Here is a 16061-nt window from a genome sequence, read left to right on the forward strand (position 1 = left end):
ACAGAGGGAGGCCCTCATACCACAAAAAAAAAAAAAAAAAAAAAAAAAAAGATGGCAGAAGCTATGGGGGACTGGGTTGAGACAGGTAATGCCAAAAGACCACCTAACAACCTAGAATGGCAAGATAAACTCCTACAGACAAAAAAGCTTTGGGGCCAGGGCAGAAGAGCACAGGACATAAGGGCAAAAGGGACCCAGCGGCAGCCATTTATCATCAGCTTACACAACTGTTTTTGTGAGGTTTCAAACCATGCTTTACAGATGATCACATTTAATGCTTACCACCACCCTATGAAATAAATTATTATTAACTCCCTTTCACAGACTGAAGAATAGGCTATTGAAGAGAGTTTAAGCGATCCAGCCAAGGTCAAAAAAAGAGGGAAGGGAGGAGTGGTATAAGCAACATCTATGTTATAGTCTGCCTTGCCCCACTGCTATTCTTTTCCTGGGAACTGCCTCCCCATTCTCATAGTTCTCATGTGATCCTTATCACAAGAGATTAGTTGAGGGGTGAGCACCTGACCCAAGCTGAATCGATGTTATCTTTGCTCCAGAGCTCTGGATTTGAGACTCCAAGATTTAAAGTCAGTGGTTGAAGCTGAAGCTGTTAGATACAAAGCTCCAGTGCTCTGGGCAACGGTATCTTCCACACAAGTGACTAAAACCAGTCTACAGTCCGAATGACAACACAAAGCCAGAATAAGAATAAAGAGAGAATGGCTTGTTTCCATTTGAGGCCCAAGTTCCAGTTCTTATTGAAGTTCAACTGAATCTTTTTTTTTTAAAATAAATTTATTTTATTTATTTATTTTTGGCTGCGTTAGGTCTTTGTTGCGCGGGCTTTCTCTAGTTGCGGCGAGTGGAGGCTACTCTTCGTTGTGGTGCACGGGCTTCTCATTGCAGTGGCTTCTCTTGTGGAGCACAGGTTCTAGGCACACGGGCTTCAGCAGCTGTGGCTCCGCGGGCTCGGTAGTTGTGGCTTGTGGGCTCTAGAATGCAGGCTCAGTAGTTGTGGCACACGGGCTTAGTTGCTCCGCAGCATGTGGGATCTTCCTGGACCAGGGCTCGAACCCGTGTCCCCTGCATTGGCAGGCGGATTCTTAACCACTGCGCCATCAGGAAAGCCCTCAACTGAATCTTTATACTTTTAACGAGATCAGGTTTCTATGATTCTAGAAATTCTTTTTGCCTAGGAAAATTCAAGTTGAGTGCTATCATGTATAACTGACAGCGTCCTAACTAATTCAGAGAGAAAGAACAGGGGAATGGGGGGGGCAGATAATCATTCACAACAATCAAAAAGTATTCATTGAACAATAATGTCCAGAATTACTAAGCCCTCATTAGTAATTCTCATTAGAGAGATAAGACTAACACTTAAGATAGACTCATACAACACAGTTCTGATCAAGTTCTAAACTATATGAGACAGATTACAAGTACTATAGAAGTTCAAAAGAGAAAATAACAGTATAACACAGTTGTAACTTATGTTAGACTATGAAGATGAGAAAATTGGCGAGAAGGACATAGAGGAGAACTCAAAGGGAGAGAAAGATAAGGCCTGGTGGGAAAGAGCAGACAACATGCTGTAGAAAGTGAGGAAATCCACCTGGAACATGCAGTCTATTTTGGAGAATGGTTGGAATTAAGACTAAGTAAATAAGGAAGCTAAGACCACATGACCAAAAGCACTAAAGTTAAGAAAAAGAAAGATATAGTATGGACTATACGGGCAAACTGCTAGGGTGTCCCACTAAACCCAAGAATGTTGGGCTGAAAATTTCGACTTGAGTAGGGCAGAAATAAAAGAAAGCAAATATCAGATTCAAGAAATATTTCAAAAAAAGAATCCCATTCTACTCTTCTCCCAAGTTTCCAAGTACTAGTATTTCTAACTACAATGGAACCTTCATAAATCTGTAATATAAAGGTAGAGCAAGGAAAGGAGTAACTATTAACACCTGGATGAAACTACAGCACTTGCATATAAATTATTTCATTTAACCCTCATGATTAAACCTATGAAGTAAATATTATCATGATTCTCATTTTGCAGATTAAATATATTCAGGCTCAAATAGTTAGATAACTTGTCCAAGATCACTCAACTAAATAAAAAGTTGGCCTGTGGAGTGGGGAGGTGGATAACAATGCTCTTGGTCAACACAAAAGTCATTTTTCCCAGAACAAATTATGAAGACATATAATGAAAACAACGATGATGATAATGATAGCTAACATTAAAGGCTGAGAACTATGCAAAGCATGTTACATGCACTAGCATTATCACATTTAATATTCCTAACAGCCCTATGAGAGTCTATGACTAATCTTATTTGAGGATGATGTAAGTATTTGAGTCCTAAAAAGGTTAAGAATTTTGCCCAGGGAACATATGTATATGTATAACTGATTCACTTTGTTGTAAAGCAGAAACTAACACACCATTGTAAAATAGTTATACTCCAATAAAGATGTTAAAAAAAAAAAAAAAAAAAGAATTTTGCCCAAACTCACAAGGCTACTAAGTGGCTGACCTGGTTGGGATTCAAAATCACACAGTCTGACTGCAAAGCCCATGCTGTCAACCACTAATGCTATATTGCCTCCATGACTAGATATTACTAGAAATAAACACAGTTAATACAATTAGGATGAGATGAGTAAACACTTTTAGAGTGGATGATAAAAATTAGAGAAACATTTTCTTTGTCCTACTGTTAAAGTATTAAAATTTTAAAAATCAACTAAAGGATAGAAGACATACTTAAAACAGAATTTCTTAATAAGGTTGGGAATTTAAATACACTCGTATCTAAAAACAGTTTGGAGATGGTTTCAACTAGTGAATTTTGTACTATACTCCTAATGAAAACCAAGGGTCAGAGAGTAGATATTAGCTGTCCAAGGCCATACAATTTTTCAGTTTACAATTTACAGTGTCAACTAGAGAGTACAATTCTATACTTCAGACCCCACCCACCATCACCCACCAACCATTCAGTTTTTCTTTCATTATATCATACCCAAATTCTTGGAAATCAAACAAATGTGTAATTCTGTTAGTGTTGTTACAACTAAGATTTTTCCATGTAAAAGCAAAAGATACAAAGTGATGATAAACAGAAACTAGAATTATCGGTATAAAGTATTTTTTCTTCTTTCCAAAAATAAAATTTCACAGCCCTAATTATTAAACAAGGATAAGAAGCAATTTCAACCAGTAGTAACGAGTACTAACATCCAGTTCCCCACTAAACGGCTGATTTCCAAGTCTGGGGCAAGAAATGTATGTACAAGATGAGCCTGGGCATCTTATTACACCAAGAAACAAGGAAGTTCCCTCAAAGATTATTAAGATCATAGACAAATAAGATGGGAGTCAATGTAAAGAGGCTCCCATTAGTCAAAGACAGGACAAACTGAGCATAGCAAAGATGACAAAAATTGACTGAAACACATCAAATATATTTTTTAATGGTTTCCACAATGATGCCAAAAATAAAAAACAAAATAAAAGAGAGAAATAAATAAATAAGTGTTGGGTATATCTTATCCGCTGAACTTTATGGACTAGATTAATGAGTTCTTTTGCATACCAGCCTTTTAGGCAAAGGGAGACCACAGTAGGAGACTGTAGGGAGGGAGGCCGATAACAGCAGGGGATATATTCCCCTTTTTCCCTTACTGCCAGATCAACATGCTTCTATCTCTACTTAAAACCACAGCCCCTGCCAGAAAGCCCTCTCCATAGAGCTACCCTTCCAATTGCTCTCTTCCCTTGTCCTCCTAAAGGTGGTAGTAGCTCTTTCCCCACTGTTACTTGTCCCAGGGTACTGCACTACCCCTACTGATTTCCTTAAATACTGTCTATACATTTGTAAATAGTCCCTTTCTTAAATTTCCCTTAAATACCCAATTTGTGCCATGTCTAGCACACTAAACCACCAAAATACCTTACTCTGAAAAGTGGCAATTAAAGAGAAAGACGAAAAGAATCTAAAAAAAAAAAGTTGATATATGTGTATGTATAACTGATTCACTTTGCTGTACACGTGAAACTAACACAACATTGTAAATGAACTATACTCCAATAAAAACTTAAAAAAAAAGAATCAAAAAAAATAAAGAGAAAGACTGATGCATTCACCCTGTACTTTATGAACCCTATTTCACGGTAAGCAAACAGCCCTATAGACAATGAGTAAAAGTTCTTAAATTCTTATATTCTCTTAACAGAAGAATTACAGTTAATAAATGTGAAAGGAATGATATAATTAGAAAACCATTATTTTGCTTTCCCTGATGAATAACTGCTTCAGCTAAAAATTATAAATGGATGGAACCATTAGCTGAAAGGATACTAAAGGATTTTACAAAGCAAGTTATTCAGGCTGTCACCACATGAACACACTGATCAACCTTAGCATCACTAAAAGCGTGGGTCACCCAGATACTGTACGCCTCTTGATGTGATGCAAAAGAAAATACAATCTATGAAACACTCCTGACTAAAAGGTCAAAATTATTAAAACGAGTTTTTAGATCTAACTACCAACTTACAGGAAACATAGAAGATACAGGAGAGCAAGCTAAATGACATGACAAAGAAACAAACAAAAAAAATCCAGAATATGAAACACTGTATGGGACCAATGACCTAGTTTTTTCAACAAGACAACGGGGGTGGCAGATAGAGAAGATGGGGGAAAAACTGCTCTACATTAAAAGGAGACTTAAAAGACCTAACAAACAAAAGCAACATGTAGACTTTGTCTGAATCTAGATTCTAATAAAGCGACTGCAAAAAAGACATCGTTTTAGACAACCAGGGAAATCTGAATATAAACTGGGAATTAATGGTACCAAGATACTTTTAATTTTGTTAGACACGATAATGGCCATTGTGGTAATGTAAGAAAAGAAATTTTTTTGAGATGTTTATTGAAGTATGTAAGGGTGAAATGACAATATCTGGAATTTACTTTAAAATATTTTTGCAAGAAAAAGGATGTTTGATGAAGCAAGTATGACAAAATTTTGAAAACTGCAGAATCTGAGTAATGGGGGTTCACTATGCTATTTTCCCTACTGGTGTATGTTTGAAATTTTTCATTTATAAAATTACCAAACAAAACAAAAATCCATGTTTTTTCCACTACAATCATAGTTTTCAAACTTGAGCGTGTCTAAGAATCCACATCTCATGCAGGATCCTAGGACTCATTCCCCAAAATTCTGATTTTGCTTGTCTGGGCATGGGCTCAGGTTCCATTTTTAACAAGTACTCAAGGGAATCCAGTACATACAATCTACAGACATATATGAAAATTATACACTTAGACTAATTCACCACAAGTCTTTAAATATACTCCACCTAAGAGAAAAGGCATGATCATATCTCTTACCTCCCCTTCAAGCCTTACCCCACTCATATCTGCTCATAACTTATTCTGTTCCTGGGACTGTAAGTTCCATGAAGGCAGAGCCCTTTGCTTTTACTCACCATGGGGTCCCCAGTGCCTACCAGAGCACCTAGCACACAGTACACAGCAAATAAATATTTGCTAAATAAATGAATTCATTATTCATTAATGAATGAATAACAGCAAAGAGAAAAAAGAAGAGTTAACTGTAGTTCACTATTTCAAAATCAGTTCCAGGGAACAATCTAAGATAAAATTTCAATTTCTTGCCAAAAATCAGTATAGAAAGTATGGAATAAAGACTATAAATAAAGTATAGGAATAACAATAAACTAAAATTAAATAATAAAAATAAACATAGGAATAAAGGAGGGACACAGGTTAGGGTACCCTTTAAAATATGATACATGTTTAAGACATCCTCTCTCCTAAGACATCAAACTTTGGACGTTAATTTGAACATTCAAGTTCCTACTAACTGTTTAGAAACTATAATGAAAATGCACTCTTACATCTCACAATCCCAAACAGGAAGGGCAGACACATTAGAAAAGTAAACTAGTACATGTATACATTTTAATGGAAATACAAATAAGTAACTCAATTACTACTTTCTCTGTTTAAAAAGCACAAACCCCGGGCTTGCCTGGTGGCGCGGTGGTTGAGAGTCTGCCTGCTGATGCAGGGGACACGGGTTCGCGCCCCGGTCCGGGAGGATCCCACATGCCGCGGAGCGGCTAAGCCCGTGAGCCATGGCCGCTGAGCCTGCGCGTCCGGAGCCTGTGCTCCGCAACGGGAGAGGCCACAACAGTGAGAGGCCCGCCTACCGCAAAAAAAAAAAAAAAAAAAAAAAAAAAGCACAAACCCCTACAATTATGACACAAGTCACAAATGCAAAAAAGAATAACTGCCAAATATAACAATTAAAAGTTATCTTAGGATGATCTTCTAAGGCTATGTAGAACTAGTTGCAAAAATAGCACTTACCAAAGATGGTTCCTATTCTTATACTTCTACCCCCAAATCACTTAACTTTAAAATTTTCCTTCTTAAATAATAAATCAATAACACAACTTTTTAAATTTTTATGGAATTATAATAAACAAAGACTTATAGAATTTTTAGAGACACAATGGACATTAGCAACTACATGGTCCAACTCTTCACTGGGGAAAATGAAGCCCAGATGAGAAAAAAGATTTACTTGGTTACACAGAGAGTTAACAGCAAAACAAGGATATGCCAATGCTCTGAATTTCCAGTCCAATGTACTTTTCACTATACCATGCTAACAGGATATTTAAAAAAATATTTTCCATTGTGAAATGCAGTAGTACCTGTTCACCTCCTTGTACATACATGTGTGGGGTATTCATCAGCTATGTTCTGGGCTTAAACTAAATGGATGTACCTCTTTTTTAGTGGGGATGGTCATGGGGAAGGGGAGCTACTAGACTATCTTCAGCAACAGAACTCCATATGTAGTATTTCCTGATATGTGGGCCTTTCTGTCATATATCAGAATCTCTAGTTTTTACCATATAAACACATCAAAACTTAAAATCGTGAAATAAAATTAAATTGTAAAGTTATGCAAAATCTAATCTAAAACTGGGAATTGGGGCTTCCCTGGTGGCGCAATGGTTAAGAATCCGCCTGCCAATGCAGGGGACACGATTCGAGCCCTGGTCCGGAATGATCCCACATGCTGCGGAGCAACTGAGCCCGTGCGCCACAACTGCTGAGCCTGCAAGTCACAACTACTGAGCCCGCGAGCCTAGAGCCGGTGCTCCGCAACAAGAGAAGCCACCACAATGAGAAGCCCACGCACTGCAACTAAGAGTAGCCCCCACTCGCTGCAACTAGAGAAAGCCTGTGCACAGCAACGAAGACCCAACACAGCCAAAAATAAATAAATTTTAAAAATAAATAAATAAAAAATAAATAAAATAAAACTGGGAATTTACTCTTTGTTCATTATAAAATATTATATGTGGTTCCTTCTTCTGGATTAAAAACAGTTCTGACTCAAGAGATTAATGAATGGTCCAATTCATGTCTCAGCTATTACTCTGAGCCACCTCTCTATATACCCACAGGGTTCTTGTAGTGCAAGAAAGGCTGTTTAACAGAATAGTGAAAGTATAAGACACACAGAAAGAGAGTAAGATAACTAAATGTCTGTAAACCAGCTCCCAACTGTCTTTTTTATCAATCTGAACCCTTAGCACAAAGTAGGTACGTTATAAATCATGACTAAATGAATAAACAATCTCCAAAAGCCCCTCCTCGTTCTACTGAATCTCATCTAAATGTCTCCATTTTCAGTAACAACTGGCTTGGACACTTCAAATAAAGTACAGCTGGATTATGAATTAACAAGCATGGTTTGAAGTGCCAGATAAATTACTTTGCACTAAGAGAAGACAATAAATATCAACTTCCAGCCTAAGCACAGTGACTAGCATATAATAGGAATACTATAAATATGACAAAAATAATAGTTACCAATTAACAAATGCTTACTAAATGCCACATGTTGTGATAATTGCTTTGTCTACATTATTTAATCTTTACGAAAATCTAGTACTATTATCCCTCCACTTTCCTGAAGATGAAACAAGCTTTGAGAGGTTAAAATAATTCACCTAAAATCATCTGGTAAGTACACGACAGAGCCTACATTTGAATCCACGTTTAGAACCTACACAAAGATTTGCTGAATGAATGACCTCAAAACAGTCTGATCCAAACTAACCGAATATGCAACAGATACTAGTAACACTCATTAACTCATGAATTATGAACACTAGCAAGCATATAGCTTTAAGGCCCAAAGATTTAATGACCTCAAGTCTTTTCATTCCACCAACAGTAATATAACCCCAAATGTGATCAATGCAACTAGCAGGACACACAGAGGGACTATACAGCAATAATCTAGAATCTGGAATGCTAGCCACAATCTTTTGAAATAATCCAACATGTGACCTAGGATTGTCAAAGTTAAAGTACACAACAAAAGTTCCATTTGAGTGACAGGCACACTAGCAGTGTTAATGACAAAACAGGTAAGTTATGTGACATGAAGCTTATTTTGGAATATTAGTAATTTGAGTAAAAATATGACATCCAAGTAGAGATGCCTAATAGGCAGTCAGGTATTTAGGATTCAAAAACAGCGAAAAGACTAAAAAATAAAGACCTGGATATCATGTGTACAGAGATGATAGCAGCTGAAGATATAAGAATGGATGAATTCTCCAAGACAGGCGAAGAGAAAGCTAAGTATTATGGGCCAAAGACTGAGGCTGAAGGAAAAAGAAGTCAGCAATGTAAAAGATGGAAAAGCACTAGGTCAAGGAAGCCCAGAAAAAGGGAATTTAAAGAGGAAAAACTCAAAAACTCGAAACTTCATTTACATTTGACTTCTACATTCTGAAAAACTGACTAATGAATGACGGTAGCAACAAATACATACAAGGGGACAGCAGTGTTGGAACTCAGTATGCACTGTTCATCTATTATTGGTTGCCTTCCCTCTATGCCACTCACTCATTGCTACACCTCCACCAACTAACAAAACTAGAAAAAAAAGGTCAGAAACAAAAACTAAAAAAAAAAGATGCTACAGTCAGATAGCTTTATTTTCAAGAAATGTATGTCAAACTTCAAGACAAATATATACCTAACCTTCCCACTCACCTGCCTTTGTTTTTCCTTTTAAATTTACAAATTATAGGCATTTTTGCCTCTGGAAAAATAAATGTTAATTAAACTCCATTCCTTACTGTTTTCAGAGGTATTCAAAACTATTGAGAAATTGTTAACAAACCTTAGATAAAATAATTCTAAAGTTTAAAAAAAAGTTGGAAAAAGAAAAACAGCTCTTGATAATCATTATAAACTATAACATGGACAGTAAGAGAACCATTAGGACACTGGAAAGAATCTGATTTACAGAAAACCAACGTTGAATAATTTGGATGATCTAGGAAACGAGTGAATAGGTACCGTATTACCTTAGCATCTGCAGACTATTTTAGCATTTACATTTGCAATATGAAAAATGGGCTTACCTGGTTTTTAAAATAAATTGTGTGTTCAAGAAAAGGTTGAAGAAATCATTTATCAGGGCTTCTCCCAGCTACATTATTTTATAACTAATACTCAACAAAAAAAGCTGTTTTCTTTGTGGGTGCGGTGGTTTAAAAGACCTATGCCAGGGACTTCCCTGGTGGCGCAGTGGTTAAGAATCCGCCTGCCAATGCAAGGGACACGGGTTCAAGCCCTGGGCCGGGAAGATCCCACATGCCGCGGAGCAACTAAGCCCATGCACCACAACTAGTGACCCTGCGCTCTAGAGCCCACGAGCCACAACTACTGAGCCTGCGTGCCACAACTACTGAAGCCCGCGCCTAGAGCCCGTGCTCCACAAGAGAAGCCACTGCAATGAGAAGCCCGCGCACCACAATGAAGAGTAGCCCCCGCTTGCCACAACTAGAGAAAGCCCGCGCACAGCAATGAAGACCCAATGCAGCCAAAAATAAATAAATAAATAAATAAAATAAATGTAAAAAAAGACCTATGCCAACAAACTCTTCTGAAAACAAAAGGTGTAGGAACTTTCACTTCTGAAGAGTAGGTCTAGTCAAGAAAACATAATTTGACAACTTTATTTTCTGAGATTACCCAAAAAAATATTAGAACTTGAGTGTTGCACACGGCACATAATACATACTCAATAAGTATCAGCTAAATAAAGCAACAAAGGCCAAAATAATAGGGAAAGTCAATCAATTTTAAAAGGGTATTGTTCCTACAATACATGAGATGTCCAAAGTCCAGACAGGGAAGGGTAAAAATGGACTCACTGAAAAAGATGAAGCTGCCTGGTAGGTCATTCTGCATGGTTGAATAAATGAATGAATGTTTGATGATAAACATAAAATAATCATGCAAAGAAAATTCATGTTAAATGCTACAAAACTGGAAAAAGGGTTCTGCCTTCAAAGAAAATTTCAATCTTTACCAAGTTCAGATTAATATAATTTCAACAGCTATCAATAAACAATTATGGAACTCAACAGAAAAAAGGGGATGGGGGAATATGTCTGTTGACTATGTTCTTTCAGGTCTTGGGCTCCAAGATACTTGGCTGTCCTAACTCTGAGAGGGCATGACTACCTGCCTACTTTCTTGACTCTTCCTCTTTGCTCTTTACTCTTTTATCATTATATCAGTTTCAACTTGCATCTGTGTGCAAATGATTTCCAAACTGTTATCTTTAACTTTGAGCTCAGTTTCATATCTCCAATAGTCTACAGATGTCTTTGTGGTTGTCCTACTACCCCTCAAACACAACAAATATAAAACTGAATTTATCTGTTGCCAATTCTTCCCAAGCAATTTCCAAACCTGACTTGTTTTCACCAGTCTCCCTATAACCCAGGCTTAAATTTTTTAGTCATCTAACTATTCTTTTTGGTTGCCCCTTCTCCACAACCCTGCCAAACAAATTCCATCAATTCTCCTTCCCCATTCTAATGCCCCAATTTTGAGCTTCAATCATTTCTGGACTATTACAATAATTTTTTAAAAAACTTCAAATCTCACCCCATCTCCAGTCTCTTTCCACACAATCCATCCTGCACACAACTACCACATTCATCTTCATTCACCCTAGCACAGTCCTGTTTATAAATATTTAATAGCCACAACATACTGAAGAAAATCTAAACTCCTTAGCCTAGCAATCAAATCCTCCACACTCTAACCCCAATCTATCCTTCCAACTTTATCTTCTGTTCCCCTAGCATGTGCTAGCCCGTCATGTTTCCACCCTCTATTCATGTTATCTTCCACTCCCCCTTTGACTACCCTTTATCTAAATCCTATCCCTCCAGCATACAGCATACTGTGGCTCTCTCAACTCACAGAGTTCTTCCTTTCAATATCCAAGAGCGTTTATTACCTATACCAATCATTTGAAATTTATCACATATTTTCTCAATCTGTGAAGTGTTTTGCTTTATTTTTGTGTATGTGTGTGAGATTAGGACTTGTTTTTCTAAATAGATTGGACTTTCAAGGAAAGAATTCATGACTTACATTTCCTTATATCCTCCACATTTCAATAAATTTGTGAGGTTCCCACCAAATGAAGCTACGGCAAGAGGCTAGAAGACAACTAAAACAAACCAAAAAAACTCCAAATAAACCCTCCCTGAAACACTGCTTCATGGAATAAGGAGATCAAGAAGCAAAGTAAAATCAAAGATATACAAAAATTGGAAAAATATATATATATATACAAAAATTGGATAAATATTAAAAGAAGAATTAGACTTCTTAAAAGTTATAGAAATCCTTCCTAGAAAGATAAGTTCTAATTCCTTCTCTTATTCAATAAAATGTTTTCAATTGTATTAAGCATCAACCCTCTTTTTTGTTTCTCTATATGACGAGCATCCATAATGTGGGTGAGACATTTCAAACATACAACCCACAACTCTTATTTCAGTCAAGGATGCTTAGAGTAATTTAGAAAGGTTTGGGGAGAAACTTTCTTGTAGACCCATATGTGTTAAAAAATATATACACAGGTATTTAGAGTAACTGAAATGTATGTTAATTTTAAATGATCTACATCATTTTCCTGATTCAAGATGAGATTTAAAAATGGTATTATTTCTCTGAATGGCATTATTTAATTCACTTAATTTTAATTCCAAATACTGTGGACATCTAACATTAATTCTCTGAGAAGGTTGTAAATTACTATCCATATACATATTCCTTGAAACTTTTAAGATAATGTGGTTTTGTCTGCGCCAAAAATAGGATTATTACATAACTTTTGGTTGTTCAGTAAAGGAAAAACTTGCTTACAAATAGTTTGCAACTATTAGTATTAGGAGAAATTGAAAAAACTTAAGAACTCCAGTTATCTACAGATAATTAATTATTCATGCTATCAAACACTGAAGAATTTTTTAAATAGTGTTTCGGCCTTTCATATCATAAAAACTTCTTCAGAATGTTTCAAAAGTTATAATGTTAAGCACAACACCACCAAAAAAGGCAATTATGACAAAATATCTGTGCAGTACTTTTGTAATCAACAATATTGTAAAAGATGTTAATATCGTGATGACCTACCATCAGTTATCTTGGATTTTTACACTTTAATAGTCCAGCAAAAAGTTCCTCGGACTCAAATCACCTATGACATTTTGGCTCAAAAATCACTTCCTCAATGTCGATTCTACATTGTCACAAGTCTAAAAATTAAACCCTTAAGGAGCTAAATAGCTATAAATGGAAAGCAGTCTTTTCCAACCTTACTGTCAAACCGATAGGAAGGATTAATATTACTAAGATCGCCATTCAACAAACTATATACGTAGTAATAACTTTGACGTGGTAACTTTTTATATGATCGCCTGCAATAGAGGTTTATAAGTATCTTTTGTGTAACGATGAACTGAGTCAGAGCTAAAAGTTCAGAGAGTGCAGAGCCAGTCCAATGATAAATAGGGATACGGCATGAGCTTTCAATGGTACTCCAAGACTCTTCAGGAAAAACACCAGATTTTAGTGTTTTCCAAGATGATGCACACCTGAAACTTTCTTTTGCCGATAACAAGACTGAAAGCAAGAGGAAGGAAATACAGAACCTCCGACAAGCAAAAGAGAACAGTGCTACTCACCAGCAAACAATCTGAATTCACTTCCGATTTGGGATCCCGCAGCAGGTTGTCGATTTTTTCAAACCGAGTCTCAAAACTGTCCCCAGTCGACATGTTGCTGCTACTGTGACAATACCCTCGTACCAGCACCAGCAGCGGAAAGCAATTTCAACCAACTTCCTCCGGCGGTGGGTTCGCGGCCGCGGGGCGGAGGAGCCGGAACCCCAGGGTCACCAGGTGCGCCCGGTTCCCCCTCCTCCCCCTCACTGAGGGGATCTCCGCTCTCCAGACCCCGGGCCGGGGGCGACGGCGACCCACAGCCGCTCGGACGCCCAAAGTCGCATCCCACCCGGCAGCCCCTCACGACAGCCGACAGCGCCGTCGCCACCAGCCTCGTCGCTCCGGCGAAGTGCTTCAGCCTAGCGGGCCCCGGCCGCCTTCGCCATGGAGGGCTCCCGGTCCCGAGATGGGCAGGAGGGGGGAGAGAAAGAGAAGCAGGGTGGAGACTCCTCCGGGCAGCAGGGGAGGGAGAAGAGGAAAGGCGAAAGCGAAGGGCGGGCGCGGAGCTGTGCCAGCTGCCGCTGCCGCCGCCGCCGCTCGGGCCCCGGGCCGGGCCCGCTCCTCTCTGAGGCGCTGGAGGCGGTCTAGCCCTGCATCCCCGGATCCACTTGGCCCGGCCCGACGCACCGATCCGCCTTGGCCAAGAGCTGGTCCCCGCGGGATAGCCTCAGTCTCCCATTTTGTCCCGGCGCTGCCGGGGCTGCTGCTGCGGTGTCCAGCGGGGCAGGGCGAGGTCGGTGCCCGATGGAGACCTCGGAGAGGACGGACTGGAGAGGGGGCGGTGAGGGAGACGAGAGTCTGGTCCCGGTGGCTGGGGCTGGGGGAGCTTCTGGGAGGCGCTGTGGCCCGGGCTGGCGAAAGGGCGAGTCGCGCGGCGAGTGCTTGGGGGTGGGGCGATGGGGGCCGTGAGGGACTAATATGTCCGCCTTCCTGTTCAAACAAACGGAGACCGCCGGCGCCGACTGCGCATGCGGGGCGCGGAGGTTCGGAAGGGGAACCGGGCCCGCGCCGCGCGCGCGCGCACTCGGACGTCTCCGCAGGGCCAGGCTGGACCGGGCGGGGCGGAAGGCGGGGCGCCCCCGGGGCCTCGCCGGCTGCCTGGGACTGCTGGCAGCGGGGAGGAGTTGACAGGGCGAGGCGGGCGGCACCGCCCTCGCTCGGGCAGGCGTTGAGCAGCTAAGCCGGCTCGGGAAGCGGCTGTGGGTGTCCGCGCGGAGGAGGACCTCTCGCTGCCTCCGGTGGCGTCCTGGCCGCTGCCCCAGCTCAGCTTCCTCTGGACTGCAGCCATCAGGAGAATTCTGGCGAGAAAGAGTGCTTCTTATTGTTATTTTGGAGATAGTTTTTTTTTGTTTTGGTTTGGTTTTTTAAAGCAAGATGCCTTTTCGCCGGCAGGGACCAGCGTTTTAGCACCAGCGGAGTCTGGTCTTCAGTAGTGCTTCATCGTCGGCCCTCCGTGAACCCCACGTCGTTTAACCCGTCTTTGCTTCCATGGGAAAATTACGAAGCAGTGCAGTACATGACCCTACTAAAGCGAGCGTGTGTGTCAGGGGAGATTTAAACTATTGACTCCGGAAGATACGGTCAATAGAAGTCAAGTTCAATTTAGTTTTTTTTAAAAAAAGAAAATAATCTCAGGAAAGAAATCAATATTTTTTAAGTTATTCATACTAGTTCTCTCACACGATTAACACTCCCACTATAGTTCTCTTCTTGATGTGTAATCCTGCCATTTCGATTTCAGAACATTCAGTGAAACTTAGAATAGTGATTTTACCAGACTAAAGTAGAACATGAAAGTAATGGCCATTTCCTCCTAATTCAATTGCTTCATTGACTGTAGTGTGAGAGAGGGTGAGACATGTTATCCAATCTGCTGATAAAGTAATGTTCGTCACTGCTTTCAGCAGGACATCTACCTTAATTCATTTCTAATCGATCTTCAGTTTTGCTCATAGGTCAAATAAAGGATTGCTAAAAATAGAAAATGTGGATGTTTTACCCCGCACTGGAGAATGCTACAGATGAACCAATTGTCTTTATATAAAAAGCACTGTACAGCATCTGAACAGTCCACCAACTTTCTGCTGTGAGTCAGAGGTTAGGAAAATGTTCTATTGTTTGAAAAATGTGCATTCTGTTTTCATTGTGTTAGATACAAGAAATATTTAGATGTAAAATCCACTGTATAAATCAAGATAGGAAGTAAGTCTCCACAAAAATCGTATCAAAGATGACAACTAGACAAAATTCAGGTATTTCATTAAATGCTTTTGCAGTGACTTTTCCTGGCTTCAGTATTTTAAGCCAGTCATGTGAATTAAATTTATTTTTAAGCATAGGGCTTAAAATAAATCTGGCAGTTGCCCTAAAATAAATTTCCTAAACCATGCTTGTCCTTTTTTATTACCATTTTTAGGTAGTCTTAGGAATTTTGTTGTTTCTCAGAGAACTGTGAGCATTATGCTGCTTTCCACTTGGACACTTAAAAAAATGCAGGTAGCTAAGACAATAATTGAGTGGCACTTATAAATGTAAGTGGGACTGAAAGCCCATCTGGCAAAGCTACTAGAAGTATAGGTGTGGCCTATATATTTTACTGATCTACAAGGCTAATCTGATGATTGTAACCCCCCACTATCTTTTACCATAGGATAGCTGGACTCTGTATCAATGTTTTTGTTTTTTAAAAGTCCTCACCTGTAACAGAGTAGAATCATATGACATTAAAGTTTCTTTCCAACTTTAAAATTCTGTTGTCTAATTGTTACTAGTCTCTTTAAAAGCATTGTGGATATTTGAGATCACCCTTAAAGTATACATTAGAATCCTAAGTACAATTGCAAACTACTGATACCATGTATAAATATAGTAAGAATAT

The 16061-nt window shown here is 39.3% G+C and overlaps 1 protein-coding gene across 1 annotated transcript in view; it reads right to left on the bottom strand.

Moving 5' to 3' along the window:
• The window catches only part of ROCK1 (Rho associated coiled-coil containing protein kinase 1), a 151807-nt gene extending 137733 nt beyond the window's left edge, over nt 1-14074 (bottom strand). The window contains exon 1 of the mRNA XM_024120556.3: nt 13145-14074. Within this exon, the coding sequence (XP_023976324.1) occupies nt 13145-13237 (93 nt within the window). The 5' untranslated portion in view covers nt 13238-14074. The remainder of the gene's footprint in view (nt 1-13144) is intronic.
• Between the last annotated feature and the right edge of the window lie 1987 nt (nt 14075-16061).

The sequence above is a fragment of the Physeter macrocephalus genome, chromosome 19 (genome assembly GCF_002837175.3).
Source record: "Physeter macrocephalus isolate SW-GA chromosome 19, ASM283717v5, whole genome shotgun sequence".
Lineage (NCBI taxonomy): Eukaryota > Metazoa > Chordata > Mammalia > Artiodactyla > Physeteridae > Physeter > Physeter macrocephalus.